The following is a 23,297-nucleotide window of genomic DNA, read 5'->3' as shown; positions in this document are numbered from 1 at the left end:
ATGACAAATACTCCAGAGATTTTCAATATGATTGGTTCCGTAAGTTCCCGAGGCTAGAATATGACGAGGTTGAAAAGTCAGCCAAGTGTTTCGCCTGTTCCAAATTTTCAATTTCCAACCTTGGGAAATTTGAGCTCAAAACATGGAAAAACAGTTCCTCGTTGAAAGTTCATTCTAACAACAAAAAACACAAACTGTCGATGGAAAAGTGGATCAATTTCCTCACATCAAAGAGAAAGAATACCTCGGTTCTCGGCCATATTCAGTTTCAACATGCTGAGGAAGTCGTGAAGTGGCGAGCTTATTTGATTTATATTCCAAACTGTTGGGTTCCTCGCAAAGCAAGGATTGGCTTTTAGGGGCGATTCCGAAACAAGAGAAAAGTTGACGGAATCTAATGAAAACAATCGAGGAAACTTCTTGGAGCTTTTGTCCCTGCGTTCACACGACAATCATATTCTCAAAGATAAGCTGGAGGCCGAAGTCAAAAAATTTGGTTCAGCTGGGGCAGGTTTTGCCAAATGGGCTTCACCTGCCATCCAAAATGAGCTGATAGAGATTATAGCATCCAAAGTGACGGAAAATATAAATGAAGATGTCAAGACTTGTGCCGGCGATGATGACTACTGGTTCTCTGTGATTGTTGATGAGACATCAGATATGTCAAACACGGATCAGTTCAGTCTGTCACTGGGATATTTGACGAGTGAAGGCATCAAGAAAGAGAGCTTCCTCAAGTTTGTAAAAGTTACCCAGACTGACGGCAAATATTTGTTTGAGAAGCTTCACGAGGCTGTCAAGGATCTCGGCCTTAACCCCGCCCGCACTGTTTCCCTGGCCGCGGACGGTACCTCCAACATATCCGGCATCAAGAAGGGTCTTGCCGCCAGGTGGAAGGAAGGAGCCCCACTGTGTGTCTACATCCACTGCTATGCCCATGTCCTCAATCTTGTAGTCAAGGATCTTCTCTCAGATATAACCCTGTTGAGAAATACAATGGGGACAGTACAAATTTTATACAACTTCATTGAAGGGTCACCAAAGAGGTCAGCAATCTACAAGTCGGTGAAGATAACAAGTAAAGATGAGGAGCATGCCAAGGTGATGGCCCTGAAGAACCAGTCTGCTACCCGCTGGAGTCTCCGCTACGATGCTGTACACGCTGTATCTCTAAGGATGGTCAGAATCATGAAGACCTCATAATAATGAGAAAAGATAAAGATACATTGTCGAGTTCAACAGCAACTTCTCTGCTCAACAGCATCTTTAGTCACGAATTTGTTTTCGGCATTGAACTGTTGAAGACACTCCTCAGACACACATCTAGCTTGTCAGATGAACTTCAAGGCAGAAAGGTTGACCTAACAAAGGCCCGGAAACACGTCAACCTAGTGATTAGGACTCTTGAAGATCTTAAGAATGAGAAAATCTTTGAATCAATCTAGAAACTTGCTGAGTTGAAGTCGTCTGTGATGAAATCAGTATTTGACCAGGAGGACTCAATTGATTTGGAATTCAAGGAGGCGAAGATTCCAAGGAGAATAAAGTGGAAAGGAACAACTGAATCCTACTTCCGTGAAACACATTTCGATGTTGCAATCAATAAGATACAAACATCACAATGGATCTCATTGCAATCGTCAATGACAGTGAAGTGGAGACCTGTGTCATTGAGCGTGTCGCCAAACACTACAGACTTGAACTCGAGCAGCTCCAGTCAGACCATGCAATCTTCCAGCAATTCAAGGTTAATATTATAATGTTTCATTTTGCATTATATGTTTAAAATTTATGTTTCTCTAGGCAGATATTGACATAGAAGACATGGTTTCGTCACAAATTGCTGCGGACTTAATAAGCTCGGGAGTGTCCGGCCTGATGTCGGAGCTATACAAGGGGATCATTATCCTGGCCTCAATGCCCATCAGCAGCTGTGAGGCGGAGCGGTCATTCTCCTGTCTCAGAAGGCTCAAGAACCACATGAGGACCACCATAGACCAGGAGAGGCTCTCCTCCCTCACCCTCTTGAACATGGACAGGGTGATGGTGGACAAGGTGCTCCATGAAGACATGGACAGTTTGATTGACACCTTTGCGTCAAGGAAAGAGAGGAAAAAGTTCTTCTTCTTATCATGATAACGAACACATGCATTTTTTTCTTCATTTTTTTCAAACACATCACCACGTATACATGCGAGTTACGAACATCAAGACTTGTGAACATAATTTATTTTCTGTCGATGTAACCGTTTCATGGTATATTATAATCTTGTTCATTATCTTCATCCGTTATTATTTTAAAAATATTTAAGGAGGTTTAAATTGTTTGACTTAATTGTATAGTTCAAAATTTTTCTCTCATCTTGCACCGTGCATTTTCTACTCCATTATACTCCTTCCTTTATGAATAGGTCGGCATTGACTTTCCGTCTAGAGTCTTTCCTTTTCATTTTATATTTCCCAATGTTTGCCTGAAGAAAATAATGGTCCGACAGTCCATTGGACGATATTCTTGCAAGATTTAATCTATGCTGTAGCATTTGCCCTGTTTAAATATCCCACCTTCACCACTGAAAATCAACCGTTCACCCTTGTAAAGCGGACCGAAAAATCTTCCTGACATACGGCACTGGGGGCATATATTAAGCGATCTTTACTTTAGGGAAGTTAGGAGTAGGAGTTAGGAGTTTATTGAGATGGGGTTGAACCTGGTTTAATTTACATAGGTTAAACTTTTGTTTTTGTGATAAAAAAAAACATCAACAAAAAAATTATTAATTATAAATTTGGTTTAACTACATACTGAGATGATAGTTACGTAGCTATCTGTTGATAGTTTATTGTTACTGATTATTTGGTATCTTGTAATTTGTTGGGTTGTCTTCAAAACAATGCCTGTTTAGGAGTAATTCTGACGAATATATTTTTTTATCAAACCCAGGAGGCTACCAATTTTTTTTTTTTTTTTTTTTTTTTTTGCGTTCTTCAGTTTTTTAATTATTGTTCTAGAATAAATTAGGTACTTTTACATTCGATTCAAATAGACGAACATAAGTTATGAATAATATTACTGTTAATGATCCAGTACTGTTTCAAATTTGAACATTTGGTGAGTCATTCTACCTTGATAAAAATTGAGTAAGATAATGGATTAATATTGTAACCATTCCTTTTTTATACAATATTGGTTAGGAAGTTATGATAAAGAGCCTTTGTTGGACAAAGACTAGAGTTTAGGATCAACTTCAAAGTAATTCCTGTCAATGTAGGATTTTTGTTTACTTCATTATCTACCCTCTCAGGGTTGCTCACTGCTAATCTAATAAAACGTCTTGACTGCTACTCTTCCCCTAAACATTCATCAAATTATCATGATTACCATGTTAATTTTTGGTTTCTTTTTTAGCATACCGGTGGATAATATTTTGAACATCTTTGGGCATTAGTGGGGTTGAGTAATTTGTAATGAATAATGATGAAAATCTAGTGTAGAATGGGCATGTTAGAAAAAAATACCCGAAAATCAATATGGTAACCCTGACAATTTGGAGAATGTTAAGAGTAGAGAAAGAATAATGTTCATGACGTTTCATTAGATCAGTTGTGACAAGGCAGGGAATACTATATTAGTATAGTAGTTTAGGTGTTGTATTACCTGGACAAGGGGAGAAGGAGAAAAGGATATAAACAAGGCCCAAAAAGGACTTAAAATTATAACTTCCCAACAAATCCTCAGAGTTAATGACTACACACGAATACATATTCAATCATGTTTTGAATATAATTGAAAATGAATCTATTTAGGAAAGGATGTTCACTACTCAGGGAATTAAATATTAATGAAAACTTCTAAGGAAAGAAAATTTATTCTTCAAACTACCAATTCCAAAAAAAAAAAAAAAAAAAAAAAAAAAAAAAAGGGGCCACCTAAAAAAATACACCGGATTTTTATCACTGCTAATAAAAAAACTACCTTTAAAAATTGGAAAAAGAAAAATACTTTTTGCCTGTGCTCCTTTTTTTTCTTTTTGTTTTTGTTCATCATTTAACGGGTGTTGTGGAGTTAAAATTCTTCATCTGAAGTATGCATTATTACCTATCTTTGGTGTAAGTTTATTTAAACATGCATAATAAAATAAATATGAATGAACTTAACTATAATTACAATATTTTCCCTGCACTATTGCTATTGTAAATGTAGAAGATTCTCCTCTTTATAGAATTGATTCATTCTCTCCCCCCAAAATCATATAAAAGGAACAAGAATTATTTACAAGAAATTCAGAAGTACCATGTCTCCCGTCTTTTCCTGTCAAAAATGTTAACTCTAGGCATGAGCATTGTTTATATACTCGAAGATAGTGGCGTCAACTTGTGCCTATTAGTAGTTTGACTACTTTTTTATTATAACAACTTAGTACATCTGCGCCATCTTGCGGATATTTATGAACTTTTTTGTTTGCTCATGCCCTATTATCCTTCATACTTTCTTCATCCCTAATCCATCAAACAAATAGAATTGTAAAAATCTAGCACTTCAAAGTATTTTCAGCACCTATTCCTAGTAATGAAAATCATTTTTATTTTGGGCATGTTAGAAAAAAAAAAATATATATCAACATGGTAACCCTGACAATTTGAAGAATGTTTTGTAGGAGAACAGTCTTGTTGTCATGACGTTTCATTCAATCACCTACAATTAGCTGTGACTAGGGATGAGGGGGAGAAGGAAATATGCAAGGACATTGGCAAGAATTACTTCGATGTCGATCCTCAATTATAGACCAAGTCCAACAAGGACTTACTGAATTATAACTGCAACAAATACTTAAGTTTACTCTCTGTCTTTTATAAGCCCACACAAATGTTCAATCAGGTTTTGAATATTATTAAGTAGAGTAGGAAAATAAATTCACTTCTCTGGAGTTAAATAATAATGACAACAGGTGAGGAAAAGAAAATGGATTCTTCAAATTACCAGTTCCAAAAAAAGCAGGTCGGCCAAAAAATATACACGATTTACATCACTACCTATTAGTTTGATTAAATTCAAATATTGCTTTTATCAATACCATAAAGTAGTTTTCAAGGCAGGTGTAAAGTCTTTTTTTTGTGTGTTATTAAAGCCATTTGATGGAGATTCGTAAAGATTTATTTGAAATTTGTCCATTTTATGTAGTAAAAATATTAACGATAAGCCCCAAGATGGTGTCACCTTCAATTATAATTGCAATTTATGAGAGTGAAAACGTTATTTTATTTGATAAAAACTCAAATTATATACCAAAAATTTTCACGGGGGCATTTGTTTCACTCTGAGCTACATTCCCGGCACAGACAAGTCACAAATAGTGCCATCACTTTTTACAACTTTTGGTTCTATAAGTTTTCATAAAAGTAGTGTTGTCTGGGTCCTTATTTAGGATCAAGGACTCCGGTACCACTTTTCGGTCCTCAAACAAGGTAAAATTGATCCATCTTGACATCATTGACGGTGTTTTTCCTTTTTTATTACTCTGATATGCAATAGAATAAATTATATTACCAGGTAAAAATATAATATATTCGCTTTCTAATGCATTATAATTAAAAATAATAATCTTTCCAAGAAATGTGCCATGCTCTTAATATATATCTCATATGGTGTCAGAAAAAAATGGCAGTGGGTAGGAGAAAAAAAAGGAAAAATGTATAAGTGGAAAAAATAGCAAGATTTTTTAAAACTGATATAATGATATAATCACCAATATAATATATATTATGATAAAAGAAAAATAAACAAACACTAGTATTATGCAAATGCTTGACTGTCAATCCAAGAGTCTTGTCGAATATGAATAATCCATCATGTCTAATGATATTAATTGATAACGGAAAATTAAGTGATTTTATGAAAAACTCCATGGACCGGGTCTAAGACTTAATAAAGACCGATACAACAAAGACATATGAACAGGTTTATTTAATATAATGTACTTTTTCTTCCTTTTTTAACAAAGCAATAATTGTAAAGTAGAGAGAGGAAATAAGTATACACGGTTTCTTTGGACTTGGAAAATGTATTTAAAAATGAAAAGAATCGTAATCTAAAAAATATAAATATTTTGGCTCATCTTTCTCATTCGCTTCATTGCAAACGAGAGTTAATTTATTTATATACATTAAGAACAACAGAGGAAATCATTTTGATGAAACAATCGTAAGATTTATGCATTCCAAGGGAAGCGGGAGATGTACCACCAGTTCTTCGATTTATTTGAGGTATAGGAGACTTGGATGAGCGCTGAACAAATCTCCTCATACTTTCAATAAAGGATCCAAGCTCAGCTCCTAGTTCTCTCCTTAATAACTGTTTATCTCTATTAGAAACCTCTGGATTCCGAAGGCTTAAAAGACTTTGAACAAGAATAAGAACAACGGATTGTTCAAAAACTAATAATAGATGACGACGATCTGGATCGGGTAAGCCAAGATCTCTCTCTCCTGATGAAGAAGGTGATGGAGATCTGTCACTTCGAGTAATAGAGCGAACACAAAAATTTGCCAATGAGATCAATATACCATAAGTAAGAAATCGCTCCGAGGCATGTTCTTCATCAAAAGTTGGAGATGAAAAAGTAATGGTCACAAGGCTCTCCCACTGCGTAGGGTCAATCAAGTCCTCCACTGATACGAATGAGCTCATATCAGGAGAAAGTGAACGAAACATTTTCAAGCATGAACTAATTATATCGAGAAGGCAATTTTGAATTTTGACAGTTTCGGGAGAAGAATGCTCCATTGTTTCTTGATCGGTTGAGGATAATCGTCGCACTCTATTTGAGTTAAGACATTGACTGTTATTCTCAGAAGTATCTTGGCAGTTCAATAATATGGCACCTAGTAAGGATGGTCGAATCAAAAGACTAACTCCTGCATGGATAAGAGAAGATATCCGATGATAAAAATGGAAAAATGAAGAAGGATGTTGAAGTTGCCACCGTTTGTAGTAGGGTGAAAGAAGGGATATGAAGGAAACAGCAGAGGAGGTCAATTCCAAATGAACACCTCCTTTCACCTGATTCATTGGTGGAATGATATTAAGAAATGAGGTTACTCTATCTTGAAGTAATGAAACAGCGGTAATGGACTCATTTACTGCGTATTGTTTACCAATGCGGAGCACATTAGCTGCTAGTCTCAGACTAAGCCTAAATACAGAATACCAGTCCTCACTGTATGTATCATCTGAACTTGAAGGAACGGTCTGAAAGGGATTTATGTCCGAGAGGGGAAACCAAATACTCTGACTTAAGTCTAAAATCAATAAAGAATGACAACATTCTTCGGATGTAGTGATAACAACTATAAGTAGATCTAACAGAGAAATGATGAGCCCAGAGGCCGAACGATGACGAAGACAATGTTCTAAAATACTGATCAATGACTGAGCAAGTATCGACTCCCTCCAAGCACGAGTCCAACAAAGTGGGGAAGACGACAATCGCTGTATAAGATTTTTCAGGAGATTCACGGCCAAAATAGGAACTTGAATATTCATTTTCATTTCCTCTTTAGAAAGATTCGAAGACTTTCCAGCAAAATCCTTAATGCTCAACAATACAAGATTTACTATTAATAAAGATAAATCATTAATGCAATGACCTTGCCATGTTAAATTAATTTACCTGCAGGTTGGATCCACGAAGCTAAAGCTTTATCCTCTTTTTCAATCTTAAATGAACTTATTTTAAGAGCAGTATGAGCTAAGGCTAAAATCGAACTTTTTGTCCGTACATGTATGTTATCAAAGGACGAATCGAGCTCTTCCAAAATTTGCTTGTGATCTTTCATCCACTCGTCAATATTTCCAGAGCATTTTGTCATCCACTTTTGAGTCAGAATTAAAGTCATTTCACTTAGACTTGTAGTTATTCTTATGCCTTTGGGAGAGGTAGACAGTCCCATTTTGACGCCTTCTATAAGACCCTTAGCTACAAAATGACATTGTACAGGAGAAATAGAGATGGGTTGGTCCTTGGTTAATATAACCAAAAATGTTTTCCAGGCTCCAAGAAGAAATGCATCATTATCTTCAAGGATCTGTTTATTCCATTTATTTAAATGATTACTTTTTTCATCGACAAAATTTTCAAGAACAGACTTTAATTCTGAAATGGAAATACATGACTCATTATTAAGATGATTAAATCTATGAAGAAAAAAATGTTATTAAATACCAGCATCTACTTTTCCTCCAAATGCAAATATCTCAGCAGAGAAAATTCGAAGTATTAGTGCGCAAAGTTTTTTCTTTTTAGTAAAGTTGAGGCCTTCATTTTTTTCATCAAAAAGCGGAGAGGACAAGTTTTTCCAAAAGCTTTTTTGTTTCTTTAGAAATGAAACAGCAACAATCCTTTGATGATCCCATAGTTTTAAAACCAAATTCAATATCACCATAAGAAGATCCGGTTGATTCTTAGTATCGTTTTCCATGACTGTAAGAACGGATTTCAGACACCCCTTATCCATGGAACTCCATGATGCCTATATAAACTTAAATGCTTAAAACATATTATGTGAACTATGAACAAACCTTGAGATTATCTTTTGATTTATCTCCTTCTTTTTTGTCACTCTGGGTTTCATCTAATTTCTTTTCACCCCCAATGAGAAGCTGAACTAAACCAGGTTGATTTTCTATGCAGGCAGAAAAGAACTCAACAATCGCTATTTTAAGACGAACATCCTCAGTATGTGATTCCAATCTCGAAATAAGAACATCTCTAAATGCTTCAGCTTCTTGGCCTAAACATGCCAGTAAGCTCATGGGGAATACACCAGCAACAGTGGACAACAATTTGACAGCAGATATAGGGATATTAGGATTTTGAAAGTGGTATATGTAATGTGCAATTGTGAGTAGAAAATGGGGCTGAGGCTGATGATGAACATTTTGAGAGAAGGGAGAGCAAAGGATCTCTTGAAAATCCTGAGTTGAGTTTTGTCTACTTCTAATGAGAACTTCCAGAATACAAAGAACCAAATCAACCAATTTCACCAATTCAGTTCCAAGTCCACATTCCCAACTAGACTGATCTAAAGTAAATTAACGCATAAGTTTATGCACTATTTCAGAGGGGAAAACCCAACCTACCTTCTAAAATTGATTGTATCGCTTTATCACCAATGCCTACCAAATTAAAAAGAGTCTCACAAGGGGCTGGACTCAACAAAGCTTCACATAAGAGCTCCTTATCTGGATGAAAATTATTTTTTTTAATATCGGAATTGGAGAGATCCTCATCAGAGGCAGTTGATGAAGATATGATGGCAAAGCAGACTTTCAATATTTTTTGACCAAATATAGGTTTATTTGTAGAGTGAGCAAATCTCCATTGTTGAAATGATGGAAGCATTTCTTGAACTATGTATATCAATGAGGGAGATATCTTGATATTGCTACCACTCGTTGTGGTGTGAAGTAAGAGATCAAGAAATGCGTTGGTCAAGGGATACTCTCCATCAACACACTCTTGCTGAGCCAAAAGGGCTCCAATAACACCAGGGTTAATGTCAGCATTACTTGATGTACCTAAAAGAATATATATTATTATTACCCGTTATATCAATAATTATGTAAGCCAAATTATATTGTAATACCTAAGATATCTAAATTAGACCTTGCAACATAGGGGAAAAGCCCAGTCGAGGCTAATCTGTCCCATACTTTTTGTGGAGATACCTTTGCAACCACCGACAAACAACTCACGCAATTAGCTAGGAGATCGATAGGCGGAGAAGGAGCTTGTACGAATTTTTCAATTAGAATAAAAAAACATTCAATGAAATGGTCTAATGAATGAATTATGCTCTCTCCAACTGCAGAGTGTAAAATTTTATCGGTTAATTTCGTGATTGCTGTTACAGATGACAATTTTGCCTCATTCACGTTCTTTGCTCCATGACTAACTTGCTTTATTAAGCAATCAATTTCACACAAAAACAATTGCCATCCACTCATATGTACTTTCCATTGAAACAAAATTCCGTCGCTTAGGGCTTTCGACTTTGCAGGTATAACAATGGTTTGAGAATTCAAATAAGGATAGCGATCCTCTGTACTCATCCACTTATCTCCAAACGGACGCAATATCCCGCAATTTACATTTTCAACAGGCTCTGCATAGGAAGTTAAATTTTGAAAAACATTAATGACCTCTTTAGAGCTTTCGGGTGAGGCTTCTGCAAGAGACGTACAGATTTCAAGAACGGGCTTGAGAGTTACAGGAAATTTAGTGAGGTAACCACCCAGGACGAGTCCTAGTCCTGTATCAAAGCCCTGCTTCCAAAAGTTACTGGCTATCAAGCTCTCTGTCAGAACTAATTGAGTAGCATTATGAATATCCATTCCGAGTCCCATCTTATCAGGATCGAACACTGTTATGAGTATCGATAAAATGGAGTAGCATACTCCAGCAGCAATAGACTTGACAGTTTGATTAGTAATAACATCATTGCTCATTAAAGAATTCAGATAATGCAACACTCTGAGTTGAACGGCTCTTTCTCCAATAGATATCTCAGGTTGGGACAATTCCCCATTCCTCAAATATCTAGACAACATCCATGCCAACATAATGGGTCCATGATATGGAGACGATCCAAGTGAGGAAATGAGTGAATAATCTAAACAGTCGTTTACTTTTGCCTTAACGCTTTCATCATTTTGCAATAAGGTTAATTTAGGTAAATTCATGAGATATATAGATATAAGAGACTGAAGTTGCCCCACACTAGCAACAAGATTGGGATCAATTTTTTCCGTTAATGAGGGCCCCATTCCTTTATTCCGGAAAAGGTTGAAAAGACATTTTAAGTCCGTATTCCCCACACTCTCAGAAAAAGATGAGCCATGGAAATGAAGAAGTATGAGTTGAAGTAATTCCACCTTTTCTCTATGAAAAATAAAAGAAATCAAGCTATGACAACACAAATTTACTATTAATTAATTATTATTATTATACCTCAAATTGTATTTGATCCAGGTAAATTTCAAGTCTGAGGACTTGTTCCATTCCTCCTCAAATACACTTTTTAATTGGGAAATAAGACTTTCCTTCAGGGAATCCTTTTTCCAAAGGTCCAAAAGATATTTAAAGGCATCATAATGCTTGTGTGAAGCGTTGCTTTGATGACTGAGAATTTGTTTAAGGACTTGAAGTAAGTACAGTCTTTCAGCACGGTAAAATTGCCAAATATCCACTATTAGAGGCTTTTGAAGATGCTCTTGGTTGATCAGAACCTTTAAGGAGTCTCGTGTGCCTCGAAAATCGCCTACAAAGAAAAAGCGCGGCAATTAAACATTGGATAATAATTATAATTATGTCCAATTTCTAGTACCACTTAGATATGAAGATAGAATATCCCAGGTATCCTCAGGACCCTTATCCAGAAAGGATCCGAGTTTTGAGAGGAAGGACTCAAAGTTTTCAGAGAGATTCTTTCTCTTGGTGGAAGTTCCTTTCGCAGTGAATGAGACCCCTGCAAAGAGTTTCTTTTCACGCTCCTCAAACTCTTTTTTGAGAACGGCGGTGCTTGCATCCACTCCACCCACACCAGAGACAAGTGTAAACAATCCTCTCAAGGAGGAATGAGACATCCTCAAAAGCAAGTGTCTTCTCGTTAATTATCAATAATTCAATAAATATTATTAAATACTAATAGTAAATTAAAATTCAATGATACGAAGAAAAAACCGCCAGTAGGTTCTTTTCTCCGGTTCTCACTTCCTAATGCTGCTACTATAGTTGCTCGGAATTAAATTCAACTGAAAACTCGCAACAGCCAATGAAGCTATTCATATAGAGATAAAATAAATTATACATGTATATTATTATCTCTATGGTACTGCAACAACTGTTTATTATTTATTATGTTTGATGACGTCATGTCGATTGTTGATCCACAGCTGAATTTCAACCCCAAAGAATATACATATCAAGGACGCTCTTTCATCTGGACTGCTCTCTTTGAATAAGAAATGTACCCCAGTATCGGAAGGTTGCCTAGAAATTTAGCTTGTTTCTTTTAGTATTGTATTGATAAAACAATACTAACTACAATGCGAGGTTAATAGAAATACAATTCTATTAACCTTGCTACAATGCTTAGTTATCTTGATGTGGTGATCGGATCATCGTTACTTCGAAGAAGATGGGGTGGAAATGTGTTCTCCTGGATGCCGGCACTCCCAAGGTCCATAGCATCAGTTTTCCCATATTCCCAGGCTTCAATGTGCCCCCTAATCAAGAGCTCCAATCAAAGTGGGAAAGAGCCATTCCAAGATCAAAAGTTAATAAAAAAAGGCCAAGAGACAATTTAGAAAATAACTAAAAATACAAGAATCTGTAGCCTCCATTTTATAGATGATGATTTCATCACCAAGTTGGTCGACAAGCAACATGTCCATGGGCGCCAACTAAACATAGATCTAAAACAAAGGTAAGACTGGACAGACTTGTATTACTTAATAGTTAATTGAAAAACTAATTATTAATTTGTAGGGGTTGAAAGATGACACTCTTCCGTCAGTGTGGATAAATCTGCCGTCGTACCTCTCCTTACCCAGCACCCTAGATCTACCAGAGCAGTATCAAGCAGTCAAAGGCTCCAACTCTACTATGAACATCAAAAGACCATTGGGGTTAAGATATTCATAAAAGAAGAGGTTGAAACAGCTCAAGAGCTATATAAGAAGTTATCTCAGGAGACAGTCCCCTCAGGAAGGGTTATCTCCTCTTCAACATAAAGTGAATTAATTATATTTACTATGCAGTTTCATAGGATTTTTATTCTTGAATTCTTACTTATTATCGAATTGAAGTATCCCTTATTTTAATAGTTCCTATTAAATAAATTTATCTTTGTTAATGAAAAAAATGTTTATTATAAATTATTTCACAGTTTAAATCAGATAAATGACGAACTAGAGTTTATATTATTGAATACACGGTAGGTCACACTCTGAGTTGCGCATTTTGAAGTCCACCATCCATAAAGTAGATACATCCTTGATATATACGTCCTCTAGATGTCCATGATAATATAAAGAAATAGAAGAGCAATAAGGGCAGTTCTGATGAATTGACCACGTTACACTAAAATAAGTATGGAATGATATCTTCGTTTGGCGTACGCTTTTTTTACTAGAGTGCAAATGGATTTATCATTTTTATAATTATAAAGTAAATGCAATAAATCGAAACATAACAGCTCACAAGTCATAACTTACCCTTTTGAAACTACTAAAAAGAAACTTTTTTATTCAAAACTTAACACACAATTTTAATTGAACTTAATTTTATAATGAAACAAACATAATATGTACAATGTACAAAATATAAATGACATTGAAGAAAAAAAGGAGCTAATTCACAATTCAATCTGATTTCAGCTTTGAATTTTTTTTAGTATTAGAAAATTTTTTCCAAACACTTTTTTTTATTTACATGAAGATGGCTGTTCATTAAAATGCTTACTACTGTACCGATTTTTTACCCAAAACACGAAAAAAAAAAGGTATTTGGAGTTCAATGAGACTGAATAAGGGGTTAAGTTATAAATCAAAAAGTGATTGGCGTCTCAAAAAAAACTACACAAATAACTACGTTTTCTAAATTTATTCAAAATCAGAAAAGTTATCGGCAAAAAAATTAATCGGTGAAAATTACAATTTCGTTTATTTCAGGTGCAAACAAATCAACTTTCAATGAAATTTTGGATTCGTAAATAAAATGAAGTTTGTAGAAATTTGTTTAGATAATTATTTATAAATTTGACGCATAAAAATTTATATTTAACTGAAATATCTGTCATTTTCTGAATAATTTTTCTTCTTTTTTTTCAGATTTTATCACTTTTTCTCTTTTTTTTTATCAAAAGTTAATTTTTCATTTGAAGAAATGGTAAAAAAAAAAATTTGCTGCAAAATAGTTTTTCTCGATTTTCTTCACAAATTTCAATTTAGTAATTTTTTGTCAAAAAAAAAAAAAATTGGACTTCTCATCTGGATTTTTTTTTTGATACATATATTAATATTAGTCACTCTGGTAGGGTTACCAGAGTGACTAGTCGCCTCCCTCCCCCTCAAATGTTATGATGATACATTTTGGATTACGTTACGTAACCAGATTGATATAGTGTGATTAGTATATTATGTATTATAATTTATGTAGTATAAACCGCAGTCCATTTCCGCTCCATCGTTATTATCATAGTAAGATAATTATAATTATCAGGACCTTTCTCTCTCGATAACAACGAAATATTCATATTAAAATTATCAGTGTAATAGAACAATTATATATATAGAATTATTCCCGCTCTATCCTTGGCCAAGCAACGTCAGGCAACCCTTTGCTACTATCATGGACATGGCTAGAAAAATAAACAGAAACAACAACTGTTCGAATAATAGAAGTCAAGGTGACTATATAAATAAGTGTAAGGTGTGTCGATAAGAAACTTGCAACCGAATCTGGTTCACGTTAGCTGATAACTTTTTTTGATGACGTCACATCGGACCCAAGTTCAGTGTTACTCACTATTGATAAGTGATAATTATAAGTCAAAGTGTTAATAGTAGTTAATTATAGATAAATAACAGAAGCCGAAGGAGAAGAAAAAGTTGTAAACTACGTGGGAATACAATAAATTCATAGTGATTGCATTAGTCTTTGTGCCTCACTCGGTGGATATTATCTTATTTAATGAAAGAATCCTGCATTGTACATTTCTCTTCACATCAAGGTCTATGATAGTGACTTCTCACCTCGTGAATCATTTCCTCTAGGCTCAAGAATACATAAATTCTTCCAGATCTTTTATGATATCATCGTATACTTCTACATATAAGAACTATGGAGTTCCATAAAACGATAGAATAGTCGACTGAAAGATCTATTGTGGAACATGGATATTTCTTATCCTCCATCCACTGCTCCTCAATTAAAGTTCTTGAGTCCTTTTCTCCTTAATTCAACTCTGCTTCGTATTCTATTTTGAGGAGTAGGAAACAAAATCTGAATTCAACTCCTAATCTAGATAGGTCGGTGAAGACTAACAAAATTTCAAACTCATAAGGAGAAGGGTTCCCAATTTCATTTATTTATAGTGGGTCGGTTTAAAATATAGAGAAAAAGTTTTTTTACAATCACATCCCAAAATTATACAAAAAATTAATTAAATAGAAAAATTAATGAACCAATTCAATAAAAAAAAAGAAAAATCTGAAGGCATTGATGAAACGTAATTTCATGTCGTTAAGAGTTCTAAATCAATGTGGCATCACAATGCAATTCATTGTCGTCATTCCAGGGTAAAACACTATTGTTCATTTGCTTGAGTAGAGACGCTTCAATTGTCCTAGAAGGTCGCTTCTATTCGCGCGTTCATATAGCAAGCTTATTCTACTCCTTATTAAGTTTAAAAACTCTTTAATACTCAATGAGACACGTTGATTATTTAGTTGGCGACCAGAAAATGTTTAAATTACACACATCAAAAGTCTAGATCCTTATATTTAGTGTAAGATGATGTTCACATGATGTAAATGCCCAACTCATGTAGCCCTTTAGAATAATTACCAAGAGTGTATACATTTGATGGCAATCCAGACACACAATGTAGAATTGCACATAAAAAGAAAAACACAAAATGAGTTCTAGAATACTTGCAAAAATACAACTAAAGGAAAAGGGGAAGAAAAAAAAAAGACTATTTAAATCGAAAAACTTACTTATTTACACAATTTAATATCCAAAATGATTATTCATTAATTTATTTATTCAGCAAAATATACTTTTTTAAATAAGATTACTCTACTTATGTACAATAGTCGACATATCAAGAAAACTGTTCCATTAATAAGTGTCCTAGATTCATATAATGCAGAAATGCATGGTCTACCGTATGCGTCATAAGTCCTTGTACACTTTTTATACGTTTAAAATAACTAACAAGTATAATAACGTTTAAATTTTGCGAAAATTTCATAAAAAGAGGGAAATAACACCAAACCGGTTTCCTTTTAGGGGTTGATTGAAGAAATAAAGTCAACCGTAGATTTTTTTATGAGTTCCAAAATACAGAAATGTAAAACTTTCTGTCCTCACAGAAAGCCTCATAACGAGAGTGAAGGCAAAGATAGACGCGAACCTTTATGACAACATCTACAAAATGGCCAGGGACCTCAAGGTTCACGAAACGACTGTCCGGTGCATCGTTAAGGAGGATTTGGGCCTCAAGTCTAGGGTTGTCACAAAAGTTGAGGGTTTGACAACTTAACACAGACAAAAGAGGCTGGAACGATCCAAGATCCTCCTAAATAAATTGAAGAAACCCAATGGGAATGCCCTTATTATTTTTGGATGAAAAAATTTTCAGTCGACCTAGTCAGCAACTCCTGCAACCTTCGGTACATCGCCAAGATCCCCAAAGACGCCCCTCTCGAGGTAAAATTTACCGGGGGTTTGAAACACCCAGGCAATGCCATGATGCTCGTTGTCATAGGTTCAGGCGGTACGGCGTTTCCACCGGTGTGGGTAGAAGAGACCTTGAAGGCCAATTAATATAAAATTATCAAGAAGGTGTTTCTCGCCCTCAACTCAACCTACGGCATTGGAAATTGGGTAGGGTCACAGGACAGAGCACCGTGCAACACATCCATGGTGACCCAAAAATATTTAAAAACAAATTAGGGACGAATGGATTTTGGTACAAGGAGATGTGGCGGCCCAATGCCTCCAACCGGAATCCACTTGACTACTACGTGTGGCGCACCGTAGAGAGAAAGGCCAAACGCCCACTACCACAGCAGCGTGGAGGTAATGAAGGCTAAAGTGGAGGAGGAATGGACCAACATTCCGGCTGACAACCTCAGGAAAGTTTGTCGTAAGTTTCGAACCCGCCCGGAGCTCTGTATTGTGGGCGAGGGCTGAATTTTTGAAAAATAATAGAAATTGAAATATCGTTTATCTCCTTTTTAATATTTTTTTTGTATCATTAATATTAAGCCTAGGTTTATCTTTCTTTTTAATAAAGTAAAAAGTGTACAAGGACTTATGCCGCATACAGCATATGGATAATTATATAACCTGTACACTTTAAGCCTCACCCCTTACTATTGATTTCCTTATTACTTGTGAGTCCCTTTTGTGATTCGAAAACAAGTGGAAGATTATTCTAGACTTTAAAGATAATGTGTCTCTCTTTTCTTGATACTTTTTTCTGAAAAGCATATTCTATTCTACTATTGCTTATAAATAGTTATTGGGAACTATTAGTGATTATGTATTAAAAAATATAAGTGACTTCTTAAAATTCTGTAGATTTTATTGGAATATTTGAATGTCGTTGCAATTTCCAAACTTATTGACTCAGGAATACTCTTCTAAGCAGTTAAATTGCTTGTTAGCATATTGGCATATTACTCTCTTGAAAATCTGGGATCTTTACAAAAATAACTAAGTGTGTGTGCCGATACGAGCTAATTATAAGTTGTTTGATTGAGGACAATAGTTAAAATGTATCAAAATTATATTACGATTGCTTGAGTATTAATTGAAATAAAAATAATTAGAACATCTATGATATTCTTCTAAATTTAAATTCCCTATTTATGAGTTCTGTTTTTTTTTTTTTTTTTTTGTATCTTAAAGATTCATTCGGGTTTTAATAGAATTGTCTGATAACAAAATAAAATACTATTATTATATGATGTATTATTAAAATTAGTTTTATAAATATGAATTTCCTCCTAAATTGACTCCACTGTGATGTCATCAAAATAATCAGTACAATTGTAAACAAAAGCAAAGAAATCTTATCGACACACATTAGTGACATTATATATCAAGGTGACTAGATATAGTCACATTGAATTTTCCTGATATACAAGAATGGCTCTTCCTAAATCGATTTTAATCACTGGATGCAACCGTGGAATTGGCCTTGGTTTGGTAAAGGAGTTCCTTAAAGTAGGAGATGAATCGCTAAAGATAATTGCTACCTGTGGAAAAAAATCAACAGCAAATGAATAGTCTGCTTTGGAGTCTTCAAATACCAACCGTCTTAAAATTTTGGAGTTAGATGTCCACAATTATCACCATGATTATAAGGACTTTGTAACAAAAGTTAGACAGGAACTTGGTGAGTTAAATTGCTATCAATTTATCGTTTATACTAATAATTCCATTAATACAATTTTGAACTTTTTTTTCTTTTGGCAAAAAAAAAAAAAAAAAAAATAGGAGAAAGAGGTCTCAATTTATTGATTCACAATGCCAGAACCATTGGAGAGCGTCAAAGTTTGGAGGATATGATGATTGATGAATGTGTTTAGAGTTAATTGTGTTGTCACAAGAGAATTAATTCCTTTTTTGAAAGAGGCTGTTGCTTCAAATCCCGAAGGAAAAATGGGTTGCAAAAAAGCTGTGGTTGTAGAAATGAGTACAGCAGTTGCTTCTATTGCTGAAAACGCTAGTGGTGGAAATTATGCTTATCGTCGTGGCATGAGCGCTTTAAATATGTCAATGAAAAGTGTGTCGATTGAATTAGAACCTGCAGGGATTCTAGTCATGTCAATGCATCCTGGATGGGTTGAAACAGATATGGGAGGTCCTAATGGTATGATAACTGTAGATGAATGTGTTTCAACCATGGTTAAGACGATTAGTCAACTTGGAGAGAAAGATAATGGTAGTTTTCTTAGATACAACAATACTTCTATCCCTTGGTAATTTTTCCTCTATATTACTGTAAGCATTTCTTAAAAATGGCAATTCAATGAATAAAGTACCTACATGTTGCTTATCAATCATCAAAACATTGTCTATCTTATTTATCATTATTTGATATAGATTATAATAATAATTATTTCACAAAAGTGAAAATATAAACATTTTCTAATTTCTTAGAATTATATAAATTCCCCTTCCATGCGATAAAGCTTCTCATTAAACAGAATGAATATCTGAAAAATAAATGACAGAAAATATCAAGCCCACAAGATGAGGATAATTTCTATTCATATGATGAGGCATTATTGTCTTTTAAAGAGGACTTACATTTGTATTATGTATGTAACACATTATCGTCAGACATTCAAATATAAGTCTTTACTCTGCTACTCTGTATAGCAAGCTCCTTATTCCCCCTTTATCTACTTCCAATTAAGCATTAGTGCATAGAAACTGATAATAATTAATATGAATTGTTTTTTTCTCTTGTATTCCGTGAGCATTGTTCATATTATATTAGTGTCATACTAAAGAAGAAAACAAAATTGAGTTGCTAATTATATAATATAATATAATATATATATATAATATTCTGTATTCAAGTGAAAAACCTAATTATAAATTCAAAGAACAATACTACTACTATGAAGAAAATACTTATTGGTGGGGGGAAAATGACATCTTGGAGGACTCCCGCAGAGATGAGACGTTCGCATGCGCAGAAGGGTAGGGGTAGGGATGAGTTTTCTTGTAACCAAGTGGAAGATACTTCAGATGAAGAAATGTCTCCAGAGGATCAGGAGATCCTTCGTAGAAACATTGTGAAACAAAGGATCCAATACTTTGATCGTCAAACATCGAAACAGAAATCTATTGATTCAGGAAAAAAAATATTTATCAATTTTCATAATGGTAAGTACAAATAAGTTATATATGTAATAAATAGTAGGTATTTCCTTAATGCGGACTCAATCAACTCAGTCATTAATTAGACCGAGGGGGGGGGGGGTGAGAAGTGGAATGGGTCCTTAATAGACTTAAAAAAATAAATTGGAAAAGCTTTGTGAGGTTTTTTTACTGGCAAATACATCCTGATAAGGAATAGCAGGGAAAGTCACAAACACCTAGTACCATCCCATTCCACGCCCCCTGGCTTTCCTATAAGTGGTTTGACGTAAAATGTATGACTAAATCATTTAAAATCTTCTAGGAGAGAGGAAGTATCCAATGGTTGCTGACAAACCGTCCTTTAATTCTTACAATCGGAGGTCAACCGATCCTGGATCTGAAGAAAATGAGGAAGAAGAAAATACAGATTTTGGTTCGTCTCAAAAAGTCGCCAAAATTGCTAGAGAAATAATGACCTCTGAGGAAGCTTATGTCAATAATCTAAAACTACTAAATGTGGACTTCCGAGCCTTTGTATCAAAGGAAATTGATGATGCTATACCTCCTTGTGAACTAAATAAAATACTCAGCTACTTTCCAGAGCTTCAACTCTTGAATAGTGATCTCTTAAATGACTTTACTTCAAGGATTAGAAACTGGGACTCTAATCCTAAAATTGCAGATATTATGGTCATCAAAGGAAAATTTCTTCTAATATATGCATCATACATAAAGGAATTCCCTCGTAATTCTCAATTTTATCAAGAATGCTTAAAAAAATATCCTAAATTTAGAGAACTCGTGTTAGCTTTTCAACTAAAGAAAGAATGTCGTAACCTTAAAATTGAACATTTGATGCTTGAACCCATACAAAGACTACCTCGTTATAAACTACTATTCGAAAGATATGTCAAAAATCTTCCAGTTGGTGATCCTGATTATGAAGTGTCTCTTGAAGCTTTAGAAATCATACTGAAGATTGCTGATAAAGCAAACACAGAACTGAAAGAATATGATGAGTTTAAAAAAATGTTAAATCTACAATCCAGAGTGAATGAATCTGATCTAATACAACCAGATAGGGAACTTTTCAAAGAAGGGGAATTACTGAAGATTAGTAGAAACTCTGTGGATCCACGTTACATCGTTTTGCTTTCAGATATTCTGTTGTACACAACTTCCTATTCGATATTAGCTGGTGATCCTGCCAATACTAATCTCAGGATTCATTACAAAATACCATTAATCAAACTTAAAGGTAAGAGTTAAAGTTACAAAATAACTTCAACAATAATACATTTTACAAATGCATAGTTGACGATCTGGCCGATGAAATCGACGCAGAAGAAACCGATTTTCAAATCATTTCATCAGTTCGAAGTTTTGTTCTTAGAGCAAATTCATTAGAAGAGAAAATAGAATGGATGAAGGCTATCAACGATGCAGCTACTTCCCTTAGAACCAAAAGATCTACGTTTGATCTTCAAAAGTCCAAAGAAATTCCTGAAGAAGAAGAAAAAGAAATCATTTTAGGAGAAACTGCCCCAGTGTGGATCCCGGACAAGAAAGTATCCATGTGCCAAAAATGTGCAATAGAATTTTCTGTACTTACAAGACGGCATCATTGTCGGGGTTGTGGCATAGTGACTTGTTTTTATTGTTCAGACAATCGTGCACCCCTTAAATACCTCAACTATAAATCTGATCGAGTTTGCGATGAATGTTTTGACTCTATAAAAGAAGGTAAGCTCCATAAAAACAATCGATACTTTTTATGTTAAGACCCTAAGGAAGGGTGTGTTTTGCAAAATAAAAATTATTGATCCCTCTTTTTAGCAGTAATTATATTTTGTCAATGTTTGATCTCTTTATTTTAATATTATCTATCTACATAATATGCCTTGGCCAAACGCAATAATATTTTGTATAAGTTTAATTACACACTTGTATAAAATTCCACTCATAATTGTGTTTTTTTCTTATTTTTCAAATTATTCTATTATATGTAGAATATTATTACCAAGATGCTAAGGCAAATAGTCAATATCTATCCTTGTTTCGGAAAAGAGAGGAACACAAATCTGGGTCTCTTCGCACGGTCCCAAATCGTTTAAAAATGAAAGCTAATGCTGAAGGAGCTCAAGCCGCTGGCTATCTCAGAAAAAGAGTCGTCAAATCTGGAAAATGGAAAAAATCATGGTTTGTATTAAAGGACAACGTTTTATATGCTTATAAAGCCTCCAGTGATACTGTAGCTATCGATACCTTTCCTGTTTTAGGATTAGAAGTTGAAGTCATATCGGAAAAGGTACAGTAGTAGTCATATTTTAGGCAACATTATACAGTATACATATATACAAATATAGCCATTAAATTAGTTTCTACCTCATATTTAAGTGTTTTTTTTTTTTCCTTTTTATATATAGATCGAGGATCTCAATAATGAGCCTAATGGAAGTTCAGTAGTATTTCAGCTCATTCATGCTGGCCTTCAAAAATATTCATTGTGCTTTAAAACAGAGAATGAACAACAACTTCAAAAATGGGTAAAAGCATTACAAGAGGCATCAACTCTATCATAGTCAGAATTCCTCGTCTTCGAAGTTTTTAAATCATATGTAACACCATGTATGCATTGTATTGGAATTTGGAAACTCTGTTTGGAACCCTTTGCTTTTTATTTTTATTTTTGTTCGTTTGATGCAAATGCTAGTGTTATCTATTTAAGAAAGATTTCATCCATTTCCTGTGATATTTTGCTATTCAAAGTTTATTTATTATAATATATTATTTATCTCTTTATTTTATAACTTGCTTTATATAATTTTATATATTCTACTTTTCTAAAACCCTTACTTTTTCGTTTATAAACTTACTGAGTAACTATGTTAAAATGTTGTTTCATTATTCGATCCTTTACTGTAGACTCCAGGCCAACCGAGTCGTTCTTTTGGTTTTCTTTTCTTAACTCCCGATTTTAAGGTATTTTTAAGCATTTTCTTCACTGTTTTATAGTCCTCTTCTTGTATGTCATCATCATTCCTTAAACTGCATGGACGAAGGATCCAAAGACATATAATAATGAGTAACAATATCGATACTTCCACATAAATTGTGGTTCGAAATTCCACTAATCCAAGAACATTTGTCCACCCTAATGCATCAACCTATATTTATGTTGAACAAATATGAAGGAAAAAATGGTCAAAAATATATTAAGATTACTCACCAACTCCCTAATTTCCACTCTATGACCATCTTGATAGGCTGCTTCTCTTTTTTGATATATTTTTATTGCCATCCAAGGATCAAACATTTTGAAATCCGTCTTTTGTTCTTGATATGGTTCTTGAAGTTTTGTTTTTCTATGTATCATATATAATTCTATCGGATATACTTGAAGATATTTACAAAATTTTATTTCCCCTCTATGTACTCTCTCTATATTCAATAATTTGCCTTCATTGAATTTATGCACCATTATATTATAATAGTCCATCTTTCTAAATGTATGGCAGAGCTTATAGTAAGAAAAATATCTTAAAATCTTAAAATGTGTTACTAAAATGCTCATTAACTAAAAACATGTTACATTAAAAAATAATTAATTTTTATAATATTATTCCCTTT

General features: G+C 34.2%; 2 protein-coding genes and 3 long non-coding RNA genes across 5 annotated transcripts; 3 read left to right on the top strand and 2 right to left on the bottom strand.

Moving 5' to 3' along the window:
* Positions 1-508: 508 nt before the first annotated feature.
* LOC139907050 (uncharacterized) lies at positions 509-2,279 on the top strand. Its single transcript, XR_011783363.1, has 2 exons — positions 509-1,747; positions 1,804-2,279. It is a non-coding gene; the product is annotated as an uncharacterized lncRNA (long non-coding RNA).
* A 3,760-nt stretch (positions 2,280-6,039) lies between these two features.
* On the bottom strand, positions 6,040-11,900 carry Nup188 (nuclear pore complex protein Nup188). The gene is made up of 8 exons (XM_040722756.2): positions 11,383-11,900; positions 11,007-11,316; positions 9,643-10,937; positions 9,137-9,574; positions 8,576-9,078; positions 8,220-8,526; positions 7,668-8,150; positions 6,040-7,611 (listed from the first exon to the last, which is right to left on the bottom strand). Exons 1-8 carry the CDS (start codon positions 11,639-11,641, stop codon positions 6,149-6,151), a joined length of 5,058 nt encoding a protein of 1,685 aa, XP_040578690.1. The 5' UTR covers positions 11,642-11,900; the 3' UTR covers positions 6,040-6,148.
* A 162-nt stretch (positions 11,901-12,062) lies between these two features.
* On the top strand, positions 12,063-12,921 carry LOC121127416 (uncharacterized). The gene is made up of 2 exons (XR_005867832.2): positions 12,063-12,483; positions 12,546-12,921. It is a non-coding gene; the product is annotated as an uncharacterized lncRNA (long non-coding RNA).
* Positions 12,922-17,907: 4,986 nt separating this feature from the next.
* LOC121127557 (FYVE, RhoGEF and PH domain-containing protein 6) lies at positions 17,908-22,561 on the top strand. Its single transcript, XM_040722969.2, has 7 exons — positions 17,908-18,189; positions 18,291-18,775; positions 19,383-19,691; positions 19,990-20,925; positions 20,982-21,410; positions 21,677-21,975; positions 22,094-22,561. The coding sequence occupies exons 2-7, from the start codon at positions 18,682-18,684 to the stop codon at positions 22,247-22,249; spliced, it is 2,223 nt and encodes a 740-aa protein (XP_040578903.2). The 5' UTR covers positions 17,908-18,189; positions 18,291-18,681; the 3' UTR covers positions 22,250-22,561.
* On the bottom strand, positions 21,494-23,045 carry LOC121127559 (uncharacterized). The gene is made up of 3 exons (XR_005867857.2): positions 22,897-23,045; positions 22,544-22,834; positions 21,494-21,844 (listed from the first exon to the last, which is right to left on the bottom strand). It is a non-coding gene; the product is annotated as an uncharacterized lncRNA (long non-coding RNA).
* Positions 23,046-23,297: the final 252 nt, after the last annotated feature.

This window comes from Lepeophtheirus salmonis, chromosome 13 (genome assembly GCF_016086655.4).
Source record: "Lepeophtheirus salmonis chromosome 13, UVic_Lsal_1.4, whole genome shotgun sequence".
In the NCBI taxonomy this organism is placed as follows: Eukaryota; Metazoa; Arthropoda; class Copepoda; order Siphonostomatoida; family Caligidae; genus Lepeophtheirus; species Lepeophtheirus salmonis.
The sequence above is the reverse complement of the archived record's forward strand: the minus strand, read 5'-3'. Positions and strand labels throughout refer to the sequence as shown.

Excerpts from the sequence above, each read along its gene's own strand:
- LOC121127557 (XM_040722969.2), top strand. The coding sequence starts at position 18,682 with ATGAATGTGTTTCAACCATGGTTAAGACGATTAGTCAACTTGGAGAGA. Across the intron at positions 18,776-19,382 it reads AACAATACTTCTATCCCTTG|TGAAAAACCTAATTATAAAT; the intron begins GTAATTTTTCCT and ends TCTGTATTCAAG. Across the intron at positions 21,411-21,676 it reads TTTTGACTCTATAAAAGAAG|AATATTATTACCAAGATGCT; the intron begins GTAAGCTCCATA and ends TATTATATGTAG.
- Nup188 (XM_040722756.2), bottom strand. The coding sequence starts at position 11,641 with ATGTCTCATTCCTCCTTGAGAGGATTGTTTACACTTGTCTCTGGTGTG. Across the intron at positions 9,575-9,642 it reads GTCTAATTTAGATATCTTAG|GTACATCAAGTAATGCTGAC; the intron begins GTATTACAATAT and ends ATATTCTTTTAG. Across the intron at positions 7,612-7,667 it reads TTCGTGGATCCAACCTGCAG|TAAATCTTGTATTGTTGAGC; the intron begins GTAAATTAATTT and ends CTTTATTAATAG.